Raw genomic sequence first — 18,628 nt, 5'->3', positions numbered from 1 at the left:
AGCAACAAGAACAAACGGGTTACATTAACAACACAAGAAGCCAAAACTAAAACAAGATACAAGATAGATAGTTAGACAAGTGTTGATGTAGTCTTAACAACCCAAGAGCATATTCCACTCTTAGACCTTTAACACTTCACACAACAAAAACCTAACTCTTACAATTGACACAAGAGAGACGTCCACCACTCAAGCACCAACGTATCAAGCAAAATGCAACACACAAGAGAATCCACCCTTATGCTATGCCCTAGTTTCGGTTGTGGACTTTCTCTCTAAGAGGAGTGTTCTTTTCTTCAACATTCATAAAAACTACCAACAAAAACCCTACAATGTTCAATTTATATTACATTACAAAATAAAAGACAAAAGACTAAAAGGCCCTTTAATGAAAAGGGCTCCAAAAACAGCCCATGGAGTGTGCTTGGAACGGTTTTGGGCCTTCTTCACACTTAGACTTGTGCACTCTTTAGGTGATCTTCAAAATACTGAAAAAGTGTCCATGATCGTGATCGTACTTGTATCAATAGGTTTACTTTTCAGTATCTTTTTATTTCGCGTTGTAATAATTGGACTGGACAATATATTTTTGGACTTGTTTTGTCTTGTTTATTTGATTGATTGTTTTGTATGTTTTTGTGCAGTTTATACATTTATAGTGTCAAATTAGCCGATATACTTCACCAAGCGACCGTGGTCAAACCACGGGACTGAGGGGTTGACCACGGGACTGAGGGGTGTCTAACACCTTCCCCTCGATCAACAGAATTCCTTAATCGAAATCTCTGTTCGCAAACCAGTTTTAAAGAGTCAAATCATTTTGAAAAAAGAATTTTCCAAACGTGACTTGGCACGCCAGATTTATGCCAAGTGGCGACTCTGAGTTAAAACTTTTTTCGAACTTAAAATGGATCTTTTTGGTTAAAAAAAGGGTGTGACAGTCTGGCGACTCTGCTTGAGAATTTTTCAGAATTCGAGCTTATTTTTTTGGGGTTGTATCGGCTTACTTTGACATTATGGGTGTATAAACATTGTTTGTGTTGTCGCTTGTGTTTGTTTTATCATTGTTGAGTGCCTACGTGCTCTTTACTTACAGTTTTTATTTTGTGTGTTACCGTTTTATATCTAGCAACATATGCATAACCCGAGTCATTCTTTCTGCAACAAGTTCGTAGTACACATGTGTACATGACCTCTAGTTGAGTCACCCTTATTTTAGGAAGGGGAGCCGTTGGGTCGTATGGACTAGGTAGAAAGTAAAGCAGCCACTATCGACCATACGCTCTCCCGAACAGCCTTGTTAGTGAACCCCAGCATAGGTCAGCCTTTAGGTCATGCTTATGTGCATCATATTGAGACCTAGCAAGGCCCACTTGGTCCTTTTTAGGAGACTCACCCCTAAAGCATCTCTATGTGTTAGTTTTATATCTTTGAGGGTAATATGGTCATTTGATAGACTGATTTGGGAAAAACATGTGCTAGAATTAAAGAAAGTTGTGTAGGCATGAAAAAAAAAAGATAAAAGAGAAAGGGTGAATCAAAAAAGAGTTTCGTAGTTTTTGGGGTTCTTTATGGCTTTTGTTTTTCACAATTTAAAATTCAAAAAAGATTTTTTACCTTTTGCACCCATTTTTCAAAAAACAAAAACATCAAACAGATCTTCCTCTTGTTTTATTAGTAAGCAATCACAATTCGAGAACTCCAAAAATATTTCTTTTCAATAAGGGCTTTTTACAAAAGGAAAACTCAAAAAAAAATGGTAGAAGTTTTGAACATTTCATATAACGAAAATACCAAAAAGATTTTTCTTTAATAGTTGTTGGTGTCATTTTTAAGTGAATTGTCAAATTGAAAACTCAAAAAAGATTTTATTAACGTTGTTCATTGTCTATCTTTGGTCGTATCTCTTAAGTGAGGGTTCAGTTTGTCATTTAATCATTAATTGTCCAATTTGGACGAACTACGCATCCCTAATTCTTTTACCTATAAGAGCAACATTCATCATTATAATAGCATTCTTTGTCCAATTACCACTCTAAAACAACCTTGTCTCTAAAACACAAAGTGATTTTTGTCCATCTGCTCTAGCTTTGGTGGATAGAGTTACCTGGTACTGGTTGTTGATGGGAGGTGGGAGGAATCCCGTGGAATTATTGAGGTGCGCCCAAGCTAACCCAGACATCAAGGGTATCAAAAAAAATCTATTGGAGGCGTAACTTCAATTTTTTTACGTTCTAATGAGAGAGTTGAACCATTAAAAAGCTCTTGTGAACTTAAATATGAGAAAGTAAAAGATGAAGTTGGTGACTTTTTGTATTCTTCCATCTTTCCACACATTCCACCTTATATGCTTACCACAAATTCTACCATTTTTCATTATTATTCATGCCATATGAGGTCTTAAAATTCATATTAAATATTTTTAAACTTTTATAACTGAAAAGATTTTTAAAATTAATTTTTGGTTAATTTTTGTCTATAAAAAACAAATAAAATACAAACGCAAATGGTGTTGTAGGTGTATAAAGTAACAGGAAAAATAAGACCTGGACAAATAAGGATGTTATATATAAAGCAGCTACTGCTGAACAGTGAATGAGAAGATCGATAGTTTATTCATAAGTTAATGGAGAATATATAGATTCTAATACAACGCTGAGTCCTAAAGTAATACAACAGCTAATTACACTCCTAAAGTGATACAATAAAAAATTCCAGCTGTACAAGCAGAAAACTAAAAGGCAGTCCGGTGCACTAAAGCTACCACTATGCGCGGTGTCCGGGGAAGGGCCCCCCCAAAAGGGTGTATCGTACGCAGCCTTACCTTGCATTTCTGCCAGAGGCTGTTTCCAAGGCTTGAACCCATGACCTCTTGGTCACATGACAGCAACTTTATCAGTTACTCCAAGGCTCCCCTTCCATGTACAAGCAAGATAACTAATGATATAATTACAAATTATCCTCATATATCTCTTTTACGCCCCCGCAAGTTGGTGTTGACGTCTACAATACCCAACTTGTCAAACATACGACTGAAAGAAGCAAGTGGAAGTGGCTTGGTTAGGACATCAGCAACCTGATCAGCAGCATGTAGGTGCTTGACTTCAACCTCTTTGCGTTGCACCTGCTCACGGACAAAGTGGAAATCGATGGCAATATGCTTAATCTTACTATGAAAGAAAGGATTCTCGCAGATGTATGTAGTTCTAATATTATCACAGAGTATGTGCGGAATACAAGCAAAGGAATAACGAAGCTCACGCAGGAGGTTGGTGATCCAGTTGGTTTCTGCAAGAGCAGCAGCTACAGCTCGGTATTCAGCTTCGGAGGATAACCGAGAGACGGATTGCTATTTTTTGGAGGACTACGAGACTGGCATACTTCTAAGGTATATAACATAGCCGGTTGTGGAAGTTTTGTCTACAGGGTCACCAGCCCAATCAGAGTCAGAGTTACACCATAATTTGACTATCAGTCACTCAGGTTATTTGAAGCCCAAAGGAGGAGGTCTGTTTGAGATATCGAAGCAATCGCTTAGCAGCTTTCCAATGATTAGCTTGAGGACAATGCATAAACTAGGAGAGTTTATTTACTGTAAAAGCAATGTCAGGTCTGGTGAAGGACAAATATTGTAGCTTGCCAACAATTTGTCGAAAGAGAGAGTCATCAACAATAGAATCAACTTGATTTACACTAAGAACAGTAGAGACCAACATAGGAGTGGAAATGCCTTTGCTGTCTTGCATATTGGCTTCCTGGAGAAGGTCTTCTACATACTTTTGTTGAGACAACAGAAGGCCACCTTGATACGACAAAACCTCAACCCCCAAAAAGTAGTTTAAATGGCCAAGGTCCTTGATAAAGAAACGCTGAGCAAGGGCATTGATAATTTTTCGAATACCATGTTCTTGATTTCCAGTAACAATAATGTCATCCACATATAACATCGAGTGACTTGGCATTGTGGTGGTGGAAGGTGCGGCTGAAGTGATTTGGATTGGTTGTGTGTTTAGGGAGGTGATGATAGCCGACAAAGGTGGCAAATGTATGGTTTTACTGGATGAAGGCAATGACTTAGGAGGAAGGTTGATTTCGTCGTTTATAAGTCAAAAAGGATGGATTGTTTGTTTGGAAATGGGTGGTTTGCTTCGTGGAAGAAGGTGTAGAATGGTTAAGCGGCTGCCTAGAAATTGAAGAGGAAATCACAGCTTCATTAGATAAAGAATTCTGAGGAGAGTTGAGGATCATACCTGAACCTTGAGATTGCTCTCTGTTTGTGGCAATTGGCATGGGCGAACTTTGTAGGCAAGGTGCACACGCAATAGTAGGAGGAAGTTCCATGTTTAACTTTTGAGCTTCATAGGTGATTCGGTTGTTTTTCTTTTCAACTGTTTCCCATGATTTAATTTGAAAATTTGATAAATGAGAGAAGATACTTTGAAAAAGAAAATTATTCTCATAAAATAGAACATCTTTGGATAAATATATTTTTGAAGAGATTGGATCAAAGCACTGATAGCAATAATATTTGTTGGAAAAACCCAGGTATACACATGGAGTTGAAGGAGGCTCAAGCTTATTTTTGGTATATGGTCGCAACCAAGGATAACATAAACACCCAAAAGTTCTTATGGAATCAAATTTTGGGGTGTCTTGAAAACGTATTTCATGAGGACAATTATCTTTTAGGGTAGCTAAGGGTAACCTATTGATAAGATAAACTACTTGATGACAAGCAAAACTCCAAAAGTTTGAGGGAAGGGAGGCTTGATGGATTAAGGTTTTGGCTGTTTCAACAACGTGTCTATGGCGTTGTTTAACTAAAGCTACAAGTTGAGGTATATAACGACGTGAAACAAGATGTTCAATACCATGTGTTTTTAAATAGGGAGATAATCCTTCAAATTCACCACCACCATTAGTGTAAAATGAGAGAATTTTGGTGTTAAAGTGATGTTCGAGTAATAGATGCAAACTTTTAAAAACATCTTTAACTTCACTTCTATTTTTCAGAGTATATATCCACATATATTTTGAAAAGTGATCAACAAACAGTGCAGAGTAACACTTTTGGTCAATTGACAACACCGAGGAAGGTCCCCCTAAATTGCTGTAAATAATTTGCAATGGTCGTTGACTTTGCAAAGTATTTTCAGAAAAAGGTAACCTGTGCATTTTATTTAAACTGCAGGAATTACAAACTAAAGGATTTTTTGAATCACAAACTGGAATTGAAAACTTCCTTAATAGCTTATGTAAACTTTGACGATTTGGGTGCCCCAATCGTCGATGCCATAGGTCAATACGAAGAGGACTAACTACCAAATTTGATTGAGGTTGGAAAATGTGTGTTGTCTCTTGCGGCCACTCGAACAGCCCATGTCTATTCTACCTGCACACCAGAAGGCGCCACCGTAGTAAGATCCTTCACAACAAAATTAAACGAAAAAAATTCAATGGATGTTTTGTTATCATGACAAAATCTAGAGACAGAGAGACGATTTCTTTTAATGGCTGGGGCACAGAGGTTATCATTTAATTTGAAGCTTTTATTTGATGCACATAAGCGAGTGTTACCAGTGTGAGAAATTGGAATGGTATTACCATTTCCCATTAAGATCACGACGAGTCCATTATAGTCCCGAGAAGTGGCTAAACTGTGATGGTTAGCCCCGAAGTCAACAATCCATGGATCTTGTTGCTGTGAAATCTGAGCAACATAATTGGCACAAGCCTGAAAGTGGTTGTGAGATCAGGATCTACACACTTTGGCAGAATGACCGGGGCAATCACAGAGTTGACAACGAAGAAAACTGTCAGTATTTTGAGGCTGCTGATTTTGACGATAGCGCCATCATTGGGTATTTGAGGAGTCTCGGACTGTCTGGGAACGCCATTGTTGGCTACCTTGTAAGGTATTACTTCCTTGTTTTCGATTGTTGTTGTTTCTTGAAGGTGCTTGGTCGTTTCGTTGAGCAATTGCAGTAGTGATTGGTGGTATCCGTTTGGCTTCTTCCTGCTTAAGAAAGATCTCATGATCAAGAAATTTCTCATAGAGTTCTTCATAGGTGGTCATTGTTTCACGTGACCAGATGGCCGCAGAAATAACGTTATATTCAGGACCAAGGCCTAAGAGGATTCGCACAGTAAGTTGCACATCAGTGTTTGGCGCTCCACCGATTGCAAGTTCATCGGCAATGGAACGTATGTCACGTAGATAGTCAGTGACAGACCAAGAATCTTTCGTAATACGGACTAATTGATCTTGGAGACTAATAATTCTAGTATATGATTTGTTTGCGAAGGCAGTGTACAGGGATTCCCATGCTTTGTTTGCAATTTTGGTTGTTGCAACAGTAGATGCAAGTGTAGGTTCCACCGATGCCAAGATGCCATTCTGAACAAGCTCTTAGTGAAACCAGTTAGTATAAGCTACATTAGGAGTGCTTTCATTGTTTTCTGTAAGTGTGGTCAGAGGAGCAGCGATTGTGAGGTAAAAGTGACCGAAAAGGTTATGTCCGTGCATAAGCATCGACAACTGTGCCTTCCAAGTAGTGAAGTTGTGGCTGCCTGCAAGTTTGATGGGTAGTTGAGATGCAAGATTAAACTGCACGATGGTAGTGCTGTTGGCAGTGTTATCTGCATTAAAAACAGTGACTTTGGTGGCCATGTTTTTGCGTGAGGCAGTAGGTAGGGTTGGAGAAAAAAAAATTGGGATCGTACTCGTGTGAGCTTTAGATCCCTGATACTATAAAGCAACTACTGTTGAACAGAGAATTAGAAGATCGATAGTTTATTCATAAGTTAATGGAGAATATATATGATCTAATACAACGCTGAGTCCTAAAGTAATACAACAGCTAATTACACTCCTAAAGTTATACAATAACTAATTACAATTGTACAAGCAGATAACTAATGATATAATTACAAATTATTCTCGTATATCTCTTTTAATATAGAGGTATGACTATAATTCCTTTATACGCACTAGGGACGACTTGCGGAGGAAAGAACAAAAAGAACTTTCGATGGATTGAAAGGACCAGCACAGAGAATCGAATCGAAGGATATCTTTTAGTCATTTGTATTTTGGTGTAAAAATGGTACTCCCCTTATAAAGATAGTTACTGTACAGATTTTTGAAAGTTCGGAAAATGTCCTTCAACTATGTGAAATGGTGCAAAAATTCCCTCCATCTACCTATTGGGCCTAAAATGCCCTTCCCGTCTACCTGTTGGGCCTAAAATGCCCCTTTTGTCTACCTATTGGGTCTATTTTGCCATTTTATTTAACAAATAAATTTAGCCTTAATTCATTAATGACGTGACTTTTTTTTATTGGCCAATTAATAATTAATTTCCCCCTAAAATTCCAACCCACCCAAACCTAATAACCTGATATGTTGATATCCCGAATTATAAAGCTCACCCTCAAGGAGGAATAAGAAAAACACTACAATCCTGAGATAACTAATCCCGAGATGAGTTATTCCATTCATTTTGTCTCAACCAAATATTGGATAAGCTTCTCTTCTAAATTAATCCTGAGATTAATTATCCTTATCCATCCTACCAAACGATCCCTTAGTTCAAGTATTAGTCCATAACTATGCTTTCTGGCTCACCTTTGAGGTAAAACATATAACGTCATTTGTAGTCTTGTGCTTTCATTTCTTTGTATATTTAGATGCAAGGTTGTGGATGACTGAGATAAGTCTCTGTGTTTGATTATTTTAATTTTGTTTGTAAGTCACATCAAGATGTGAACAAAAGAGGTTCCCTTGTATACATCTCAACCTCAGTTTTGCTTATTGGCATATGTTTTTGTGAAAATGCTTTAGAAAGTATTGCATATTTTCAGCCACTGATAATTAAGCTTTGCTCATAGTATTCTCAAATTATGCCTCACAAGCTTGTAGTGAGATTGCGACTTCTTGTTTCATCTAACAAATATTTATTGATGTGTAAGCAATGAAAAGCACCACGGTGTAGTAGTATGAGACCCCCTGCAACTGTACCGCAGTAATAAACTTTTACATTATAACTACACAAATGGTGTTGAGCTCAGATTCAGATAAACCTGAGGCTTTCTTTTCTCCTCTTTGGAAGACTATATTAACCAAATAAATAGTGGACAATATCAATTTTTCGTCGTTCTATATTGACCTGTTAAATAAAAGGGCAAAATAGCTCCAATAGGTAGACGGGAAGGGCATCTTAGGCTCAATAGGTAGACGGAAAGGCATTTTAGGCCCAATAGGTAGACAGAGGCGTTTTTGCACCATTTCACATAGTTAAAAGGCATTTTAGGCCCTTTTCCGTTGAAAGTTTAATGTTGTACACTTTGAATAATAATATTCCCTTAGGTGTGAGACGTAATGAAAGATTATTTAGTTATCAAAAAGGAAGAAAGAATGAGGTCAATATCACCGCATAAAAAAATTACCATGAATAAACAATTCAAAGGAGAACTTAAAGACAAGAAATCACCTTGATGCACGCCACTCCATTGAAGTAACAGCAAAGAAAATAAGCCACCAAAAATTGAGCACAAAGATCGCTAAAAGAGAATCAACTGTGCTCTAGCAATGAAAAAGACAAAAATTAGTGCACTAAATCTGTAAGTCAATAACAGTGTCATGCTCGTATCCTCGTGTGTATTAGATTAATCTTACGTCAAAATAATGCGAAAATATACACGGCACATCTAGATGTCAAAAGCACCTACAGAATGATAACTAAATAGACAATCGTACTTAAAAGAGGTGGCCCAAAAAACTATCAGCTAGCAAAATTTACAATCTTATGTAAAAAAGACACAAGTCTCATAACGACAATACATGTTAAGATAATACTATCCTAACACTACCAGGATTGTCGGAGAAACTTCATCTCTTCCTAGTATTTTTTTCTTATTATAAAGCAAGGCAGCCTGGTGCATTAAAGCTCCCTCTATGCGCGGGAGTCGGGGGAAGGACGGGACCACAAGGATCTACTATACCCAGTCTTTCACTGTTTTAGCAAGAGGTTGTTTCCATAGCCATTAATAAATTCTTTTCCATTGTATAAACCATAAAAATAATTTATTGATAGCACACCAAGTTGGTGGAAAAATTACAGTGTCTAGCATTAAGCTTCTAGAAAGTCTTTCCAACACCAAAGTATAGATGACATAAAAGAAAGCTCTTGATCTTCATTGTTGGTTTCAGTTCTTTTTTTCTTTAATCAATAATAATATTTTATTAACAACGGGCACAAAAAAATACATGTATACAACGAGTATACCAAAAAGTAGAAACTTAACAAAAATATATGATTTTCTAAGAATGAGATCCAATCTTCCATGCCTAAAAGAACCTTGTGGGTACACCAAGGAGAATAAGGGATAAGATGTTATTCCTCATGTTCACAAAATCCTTCTCTATTCCATCAAAAGCTCACCTATTACTCTCTACATAAAGTCCAAATAAGTGCTACTAGATGAGAGCAATATTCCATGGCCTATGTCTTCTCCCCTATCTTCTAAAGGTCCAATTATATAATACTTCTTTGACCGTACCTGGTATCAACCATCGTATACTGAACCAATATAATATTTTCCACCACAAGCGAAACGCTACCCGTAAAGAAGGTGATTCACATCTTCACTTAAAGTTCTACACATGAAGCACCAATTGACACATGTAATCCTCCTATTAGTCAAATTTTCAGCTGTCAAGATTACTACTCTGGTAGCTAACCAAGTGGAAAAACATACCTTTCTTGGTACCCTAGAATCCATACTGAGAGATATGGAAAAGTGGACTCCTCCACAAGTAGAATAATCTCATGATAGGACATAACAGAAAAGACACCATTATACCCTGCTCCCCATCTCCCCATCTCCCTGCTTCATGGCTAGTATGTGAAACACTTCGCTTGTGAAGCAATTCAATCAAACTTTGAAATTTTGTCACCTCCCAGTCTTACAAGTAGCTAACCCAAAACTCTCAATGAACTTCACCACCTTGTAGCCTTTCTTTTATTAAAATTAATAGCTCTTTTTGACATAAAATTTTGTACATATTTGGAAACGTGATACTCAAATTGTTCTTCCCGCGCCACTTCTGTCTCCAAAAACTGACTGTACTCTCATTACCTAACCTGACTGATGCATTCCCTGAAAACTCTTCCTAACCCTTCAAGATATTCTTCCGAAGTTTGCTCCCATAAGGAAGTGTGACCACATACCCTGTCCAAGACCCCGTGTTTCTCTGCAATCACCCCCTCAAAAAAGCACTCCCCCCTACTCAACTCTCCACATCCACTTCCCCAATAATAACTTGTTAATAACCTTTAAATCTTTAATCTCAAGTCAATCCCAGCATTTTGTCGTCATCACAATTTTTCAATTTACCAAATGGAACTTCCTCTCCTTCTTGAAGCATTCCACAGAAAATCCCTTTGAATTTTTTCCAGCTTCACCATGACACTAATAGGAGCATGCATCGAAGACGTGATGTGGTTAGGGATACTTAAATCTATACTCTTGATTTATTTATTTTATAAGGTAAACAATTTTATTAACATTTAAGGGGAAACCCCGTATACATATGCCAAAAGAAGAGAGCCTATACCAAAATATGCTTCTTAACAAAAGAAGTCCAATCCTCTATACAAATTGAGACCTCGCAAGAACACCAAAAGTAAACTAGATACAAAACACTACTCGTTAACTTTGCAACAAGTTCTACCCCTTCAAAGCCCCTCATATTCCTCTTTTTCCAAATGACCCACTCTAACTAACCAAGAACAGGCCCTGGACGTAACGGGCATCCCAGACTAGAATAAGCCCAGGAGGACCCCTTAGTATATCATCATAAGCGTATTCAATAATAATTGCGGAAATAGTCCCAATGGGAGGAAATCCAACTTAAATAGAAATAATGAATCCAAATTTTGAAATACAACATGTGGCATCATCTACACCAGTTTACGAAGCCTCTAACTTTACGAATGAAAATCCTAAATCGGGACATGGCCCCGACGATACCATAAAACGGAAATCTCAAAGTCCAAACAAGAAGAAAGCATATGCCTTCCAAAAGAAGGAAGGCTCACTACTTTGCTTAAGTTGTCTCGAGAATACTAATGCTGCATAGAGCCACGAAGAAATGCCTCCGAATATACATCACGAAAAGATGTAGCGTCCGGGGACGGTCAATACGATGAGTTCTGGTATGCAACCCTAGGGAAGGGACAAATCAATTTATAAAGCAAATCATAAAAGTCTTAACATAAATCATAATAAGGGAATGTATGGGTCAAGTGACTCAAAAGCGTATAGCATAACCATTTATTAAACTTTAATTATGAATTATGTAGTTTCAACGACAACGGGCAACCCACGGGCTATATATATTCGGTCTTCGCAAAACGGCGGGGCACCAATCCATTTTTCCTGCATTAATTAAGATAAACATAATTTGGCTATCATAATATATTCATAAAGGTAAACATCATAAGATTGTCCGTTAAGGAGCGAACCATCCCTACGTCGACAAAACATAAGTTTCAGGCGTTGAATCACAAGAACTTGCACCTTCTCAGTGAACTACATAATTCCCTTTAAGCACAATTCTAGCATTTTCATAAACATTTACCATTGACATAAAAAGGGTATTTCATAGGGGCATTTGTTAAGTTGGTATTGTCATACCAAGACTTGCAGGTCACACACATCATGCCATATCCATTTTGTATGTTCGTACATTATTAACCCCATCATTTTAAGACTTAAACAGATTTAAATGTCTATCATTTTCATCAACATTTACCAATAACATAAAATGCAATGTGAGGACAAGAACGACCTAATATACTATATATATTCTCGAATACGTGTTAAATCAGGACAGTCTCCTAATCTAACAGTTATAAAATAGTAATAAGGATACAACATTATACAGATACTAACACTTCAAATCAAAACGAGTAACAATTCAACCAGTCACTATTCACAGTGATATTAGTACAGGTCAAATTTAAATGATGAGATGAATGCATATGATACAATGTATGCTACAGTATACATTTGTTGCCCCGTATAGCTAGTTGGGACGAATGGGGGACTTGCAGGGTCCAATATACTCACCTGGAACAATTTTGTCGGGCATTCAAATCTGAATTCCCTCAGTAAAATTTTCCATCTAATGCATAAGTTAAAAAATCAGTAAAATCCATATACTTTCTCACCGAATATGCAAGTCATAAATCAGTAAAATCCACCTAGAACACTTTTCATGTAAGACATTTTTTTTTGACAAAGAACATGTAAGACATTTGCAAATCATCTTCCTCAAAAATCCCCCTTAAACAATGCCATGTAATGAATTCTCTCAATTTACTTAAGTCATGATCATAAGAGGGAGTATAATCATCATCAGCTACTATCAAGTTCGATAAAAATCATAATATCAATTTTCACACAACAGTTCATCTATCAAAAATAAGGAAAAATCATCCAAACAAGTTTATTTTTTATTTTAGATCTCTACATAACATTGATACCTGCATAAATGCTCATCATCTCATTTATACGAGACCCTTATCTCCCCATTACCCCTCATACAAGCAACTAACACATAAACACTTTGAAAGAGAGTTAAAGAAAGCATAAACTTTCCTTAAAAGAAGTTCAAGGAGTCAAGTTCAAGCTTTACTCTTCCGTAGAGCCTCAAACGAGCCCAATCTGATCACATATGTATCTTTCATAATCGCACAAAATTATAGACATCCATTTTTTCGTAACTTAAATCTGGATCCAAAAAGTCAATCCTAAGCCTACAAGGGTTAAGCTAAAATTTTATTTGAAAATTATGTAATCCATTATTTAAGGAACTCAAGTATGAAATATCACGAAAATAAAGTCAAAATCGACCTTCAACTCATCAAAATATCATTTCTTAACTCTACCCCAAAATCTCCGAATTTATCAATTTAAAAATCATGATTTGAAAATGAAATCATAAATAATAAATAAAGCATTGAAAAATGTGAAAAAATAGTATAAGCATCAAACCCAAAAAAAACTTTTGAGAAAGACATTTTAAAACTACCAAAAGTGGGTTCCCCAATACTAAAAATCAAGTTATGGAAAGTAAGATGAGAAAAGGGAAAGCCCATAGTTTACCTACAACAATCTCCTACTAAAAGTCTCACACATAACTGTTCAAACTTAAAAACAAATCAAGTAACTAACAATGATTTTGGTAAGAAATATTAGAAAGAAAAATTAATTAAATATTTTGCCCTTGTTTATCTCATAATTAATTACTTATGTCATCAGTTTTTGATTTGCATCCATTGCAATGTCATAGTAGTAATGTATCATTTGCTGTCAATTCCAAATCTTTTTTTTTGTCATTCTTTAACTTTTTTTTTTTTAGAAGTGGAGCCTTGGAGTAACTGGTAAAGTTACTGTCATGTAACCAGGAGGTCACGGGTTCAAGCCTTGGAAAGAGCCTCTGGCAGAAATGCAAGGTAAGGCTGCGCACGATACACCCTTGTGGTAGGGCCCTTCCCTGGACACCGCGCATAGCGGTAGCTTTAGTGCACCGGGCTGCCCTTTTTTAATTTTCTTTTAAATGTGTATGTAGTAATTCAATTTCAGTGAAGGACTAATTGATATTTCCAGCGACAATGGACTTTCCAGCGACGTTTACTACTTTCCCGATCAGTTTTCAATTTGTTCCTTTTCAAATGAGTTCTCTCTGACGTCCAAAGTAGTTCTTACTAGTTTTCTCAAAGATATCTTCGCCAAGTCTCAAACAGGTCCTCGTAGTAATTACATCTGTAACAAGCTAAATACATATGACTTGTATGTAACAGCTTGAGGGGGAGTGTTAGAACATGAGTAAGAATAGGAGTGTACATATATAGAGAGAGAGAGAGAAAAAGGGCAAAACTTCACATATAAACACCTTAGACTCCTCCTAACTAACTTCATGGTCTAAAGTTTACTAATTACATTCTATAGGTATTAGTTAGTGACCAAATGTATTTACGACTCATTTATACAATATAATTAATATTAATTTAAAAGGAAAGGGAGAGTAATTAATGCTCATTATTATCTTCAACTTCCCCTAATATTCTCCTTCTATATAACAAAAATTTTGGTGATTCTCCTTTCATAATTGGCCCTTTTTTAGTACAAACGTATAAAAACTTTTTAACTAAATATATATATACAATTGTATATACAAACACATTAGAATTTTATAATTATGTATAATGTATAATAAATACATATGCATATAAGCAATGTATTGTATAAACATATAATATTATACATGTACAATTAAACGAATAAACATATACATACGAGACAAACATATTTGTATAACATATAACATATACATATGTATATCAACGTTATATTGTATAAACGTATAATATTATACATATACAATTAAATGATTGAACATTTGTATATTAGGATCCTAATGCGCTGATACTCATTCTAACATGTGATACACAACGTATAACAATCAGCGTATGTATATAGAAAGAAATAATTATACTTATATAGCATATGTATGTACATATATACAGATATGCATATGTATATATACACAAATATAGAACATATCTATAATGTATATATGAACCAACACATACATATATATATATGTACCATCAGAGAACAAACTTGTATTCATATATAGTTATACAAAAATCTACATATATACATCAAAAACATGCATCCAATACATTCATATGTATATAAAAATATACAAATGGAAAAAATATTGAATGCATACCCACATACAAAAATCTACGCAACTGAATACAATTAAATCATCTATATACAATTATCAAATTCACTAAAATTGGATCAAATACCCAATTATGAAAATAATTCATCAAGATTTATTCTGTGAAACTAACACTAATATACCATTTGATTTTCAAATTATACATTTTATTCTATGAAAATGGATGAAATTTGAAGAATCTTAGCGCCTCATTTAGAGAATACATAAAGAAACAACAACAACAAACCCAGTGTATTCCCACTTAGTGGGGTCTGGGGGGGTAAGATGTACGCAGTCCATACCTCTACCTCTGATGAAGTAGAAAGGCTGTTTAGGGATGAGAAATTACTCCGAAAAGTCTTCAACACAAACCCACAACGAATGTTTAGGGGAAGACAAAAAATCAACTGATTTGGGAGGAAAATTTTCTTTGAGATATGTTCAAGAAGCGTGCATAAGTTAATGCCGCAAAACTAGCCAATTAGCTAAGAGAGAGATTATGAAAAATTATTTACATGAGAGAGAGTATTATATGCTACATACATTGCATATTATATTTGTATATAGGGGCCTACAAAAAAAAGTTTTATAACTAACAAATATCTATGTCGGTAATTTTTTAAAACCTTAACCATACCATGTAATTAAGGAATCGTTTTATCTATGATGTATTTTTTCCTATATAGAATCTACTTGGAAAAGAATTGTAGTGTCAGTGTCCTAATTGGAAAAGGGGTCTGATGCAGTGCCTATAAATAGGTTCTCAATATAATAATTTAGATATAACAACTCAACAATATTCTTCACCTATATTTCTCACATATACACACACGTTTTTTAGCCAACTTGCGCATACCTCGACTAATTACATGGGCACCTGCTACCTACCTCTGCCAACACAGGTACTAATATGTCCACTAAGCCTTGGACGGATGGGAAGAAATCACTTACTATTTTTTGGACTTCTTTCTATATTTTTAGTCCCATTTATACACCCCATCCTCCTCTTGCAAGAAATCCTATTAATTCTTGGTTGACAGGTTGTCCATATCCCAAACTCATACTCCCAGCCATAAGGAGGTTCTAAAATGGCTCAAAGGTAGCCCTTTAAGCTTTACAGCCAACCTAAGCAAAAGAATCTTCCATGGGGACCATGGCCCCATTTAGCACTATTGTGATGAACATTTACTGTTGACATGGAGTGTTGTTTGAAAATGTTTACCAAATGATCTTTACGTAACTTATACCCAGGTAGACATGTCTAAATCTGTTATTAATCAAGCAGCTTAGGGGGCAAAGGAGGACACTCGTGTATAAAGTACAAACAATGTATAAAAGATCTTGAGAGTGCTTTTGTCTAATCTTGTTAGAGATTGCTGAAGTGCTTTTGAGCCTAAAAAACTGGGGCCATTTAGGATAGAGTTTGCCTGAGCAGAATGTTTGAGGCTAACTTGAAACTAAACACTAAACGTGCTACATGACAGAATGGTGGAAAACACTGTAACAAGTGCTTATACAAAATCTCAGTGGTACTATTTATTGTAGCACTACTGCACCAAATAATTCTCCAACAGCTACCATAGGAACAACTCCCAACAATCCTCACATTGCCATTCAAAATACAGTTTGCCTGAGCACTATTTGATGTTCACTTGTAATCTAACACTAAATCTGCTGTGTGAAACAACAGTGCAAATTCGCTTAAATGAAGTGCCTAAAATGTTCTACTTTTTATCATAGGCTCATAGCAATTGCAGAATTCTCATCAAAGCTCCCCACACACCAAAACGATCCTTAACATAGCCATTGCAGAATTATTATATTCTTGCTCTCACTCTGTTTTTCAATTCTACTCATAATTAAAGTTCCTCAATTCTATTCTTGATCAACTAAAGACTGAAAAGATAATTGTGATTTCTGCTAGAACCCAGCAACTGAACATAGGAAGAACATATATTGCACGCATAACGCCATCATATCAACGTCAAAGTAACTGAACAAAGAAAATTCTCAAAACCTGGAAGACAAAAGTAATGCCAACGATGCGTATGGCCCATTTAACAAATTGAGCAACACCAACATCCACATTTCCATCATCTGATATAACAAATTTCCGCACCAACCAATATCCTAGACCAGCTCCAGCAAGGATGATTCCAACAAGAGTAAATACAGCAACCTGAAATCAAAATGAAATACACTCGAGTACAAAACATACGTATTCACAATTTTTTGGTACAAGTCATATATTCATATATATATATATATATATATATATTCAAATGTATTACTTATAAAACATATCAAAGATTGACAACCCAAGCTTTGAGGAAAGTGGAGGAAAAGATATCAAAAAAGTCATAGGATAGTAACATCAGACAGATTGTTTTATGGGAAATATTTTTTTTAATCTAAATAAAAGTAATGCAATCATAAACATGACCAAAACGGTTGTACACAAAGACTATACAGAAGGTCAAAACTCTACAAAATATGATTCACTGCAAACTCCAACTAATCCTCTCTCTATAGAACAAGAAACTCGACTCTACACCTTGAGAAGCTCTCCCATTGCTCTCTCTCCAAATACCCACATTAACCCAATCGGAACCACGCTCCAAGTCCTTCGTCTTCTCCTTCTCCTGCTCTTCCAACTGAGCATCAACTCTTTCACGCTTCTTGTCATTTCTCAAGGAGGGCAAAATCATCTAAACATATCTCATGGCAAGCCCGCAATGTAGAAGGTGATCCACATCCTCATCCTCGTCCTTGCATATGTAACACCAATTGATGCAGACAAACTTCAACTTTCTAAGATTTTCTGTCGTTGAAATCCCCTCTCTAGTGGCTAGCCAAGAGAAAAAACACACCTTCCTCATCATACTTGGAACACATACTGCATTACATGGGAACTCAACTTCCTCTCAAACCAAAAGTTTCACATAAAGAGACTTCACCGAGTCTATTATTTCACCGGCCCCACCACCACACATAGTGATTGTCCACCGAATTGAATTGCCTATAAAGTAGGTCTATCAATCTACGGAACTCACTCACTTCCCAATCTTGAAAATCCCTTCTAATCTCAGATCCAAAAAGTCTAGTGTCGCCCTAATTTGCTGAATTGTCAAGTCTATTTGGCAAGATATTCCACACAAACTCTAAAATTCATTTTCAAAATATTATCGTGGAAAGATCTGAGAGGCATGTCAATTGGACCTTCTACTTCACGGAGTGCCAATCACACACTTAAACTCTATCAAAACAAGTATTTTAAATCCTTTTGACCATTGGCCGTGCTTATGTGGCATTAACGTAGTTGAGTTGGAAAAGGCATGATATACACACGAATTAGGAGCATGGATTGATGGTTTTCTTTCAAAAAATATATAAAATCAAAGAAAATGAAGAAAAAAACACATGAAAAAAGTAATGGAAATTTAAGAAATGTCCGTGTTCAAATTTTATGAAATTCATGGATTTCATCTCCTAAATTTCTCTCTGGGAGCTTAAACCTTCAGTTACTGAGCCAGGGAGTGGGTGGGGCGGCGCCCTGGGTTGAGCCCCTCTTAAGTTATGATTATGAAAAATGGGTTTCTCTCTTACGGAAAACCCTCAAACATGAACCACCGATAAGAGTTGATCGATAAATCCAATCAAAAAAAATCCAGGCAACCATTTTACATTTTTTTTTTCTCTCCGTCCTTCATTCAGAAATTCCCATATAAAAAATAGAACCTTACCGAAAATATTGCCGAAAATTACATTCCCTTCCACCCTCCAGACCCCCAACCCCACTTTCTTGCTTTCCATTTATAGTCAACACTC

At 36.1% G+C, this 18,628-nt stretch overlaps 1 protein-coding gene across 4 annotated transcripts in view; it reads right to left on the bottom strand.

Moving 5' to 3' along the window:
- LOC107877117 overlaps positions 1-18,628 on the bottom strand; it is a 75,729-nt gene that overhangs the window by 25,689 nt on the left and 31,412 nt on the right. For 2 of the 4 annotated variants that reach the window (XM_016723871.2, XM_016723865.2), the window contains exons 7-8: positions 16,818-16,979; positions 8,493-8,584 (exon numbers count right to left, since the gene is read on the bottom strand). In XM_016723871.2, the coding sequence (XP_016579357.1) occupies positions 8,493-8,584; positions 16,818-16,979 (254 nt within the window). The remainder of the gene's footprint in view (positions 1-8,492; positions 8,585-16,817; positions 16,980-18,628) is intronic. The other 2 variants (XM_016723874.2, XM_047405148.1) reach the window with 1 other exon arrangement.

The sequence above is a fragment of the Capsicum annuum genome, chromosome 1, assembly GCF_002878395.1.
Source record: "Capsicum annuum cultivar UCD-10X-F1 chromosome 1, UCD10Xv1.1, whole genome shotgun sequence".
Lineage (NCBI taxonomy): Eukaryota > Viridiplantae > Streptophyta > Magnoliopsida > Solanales > Solanaceae > Capsicum > Capsicum annuum.
The sequence above is the reverse complement of the archived record's forward strand: the minus strand, read 5'-3'. Positions and strand labels throughout refer to the sequence as shown.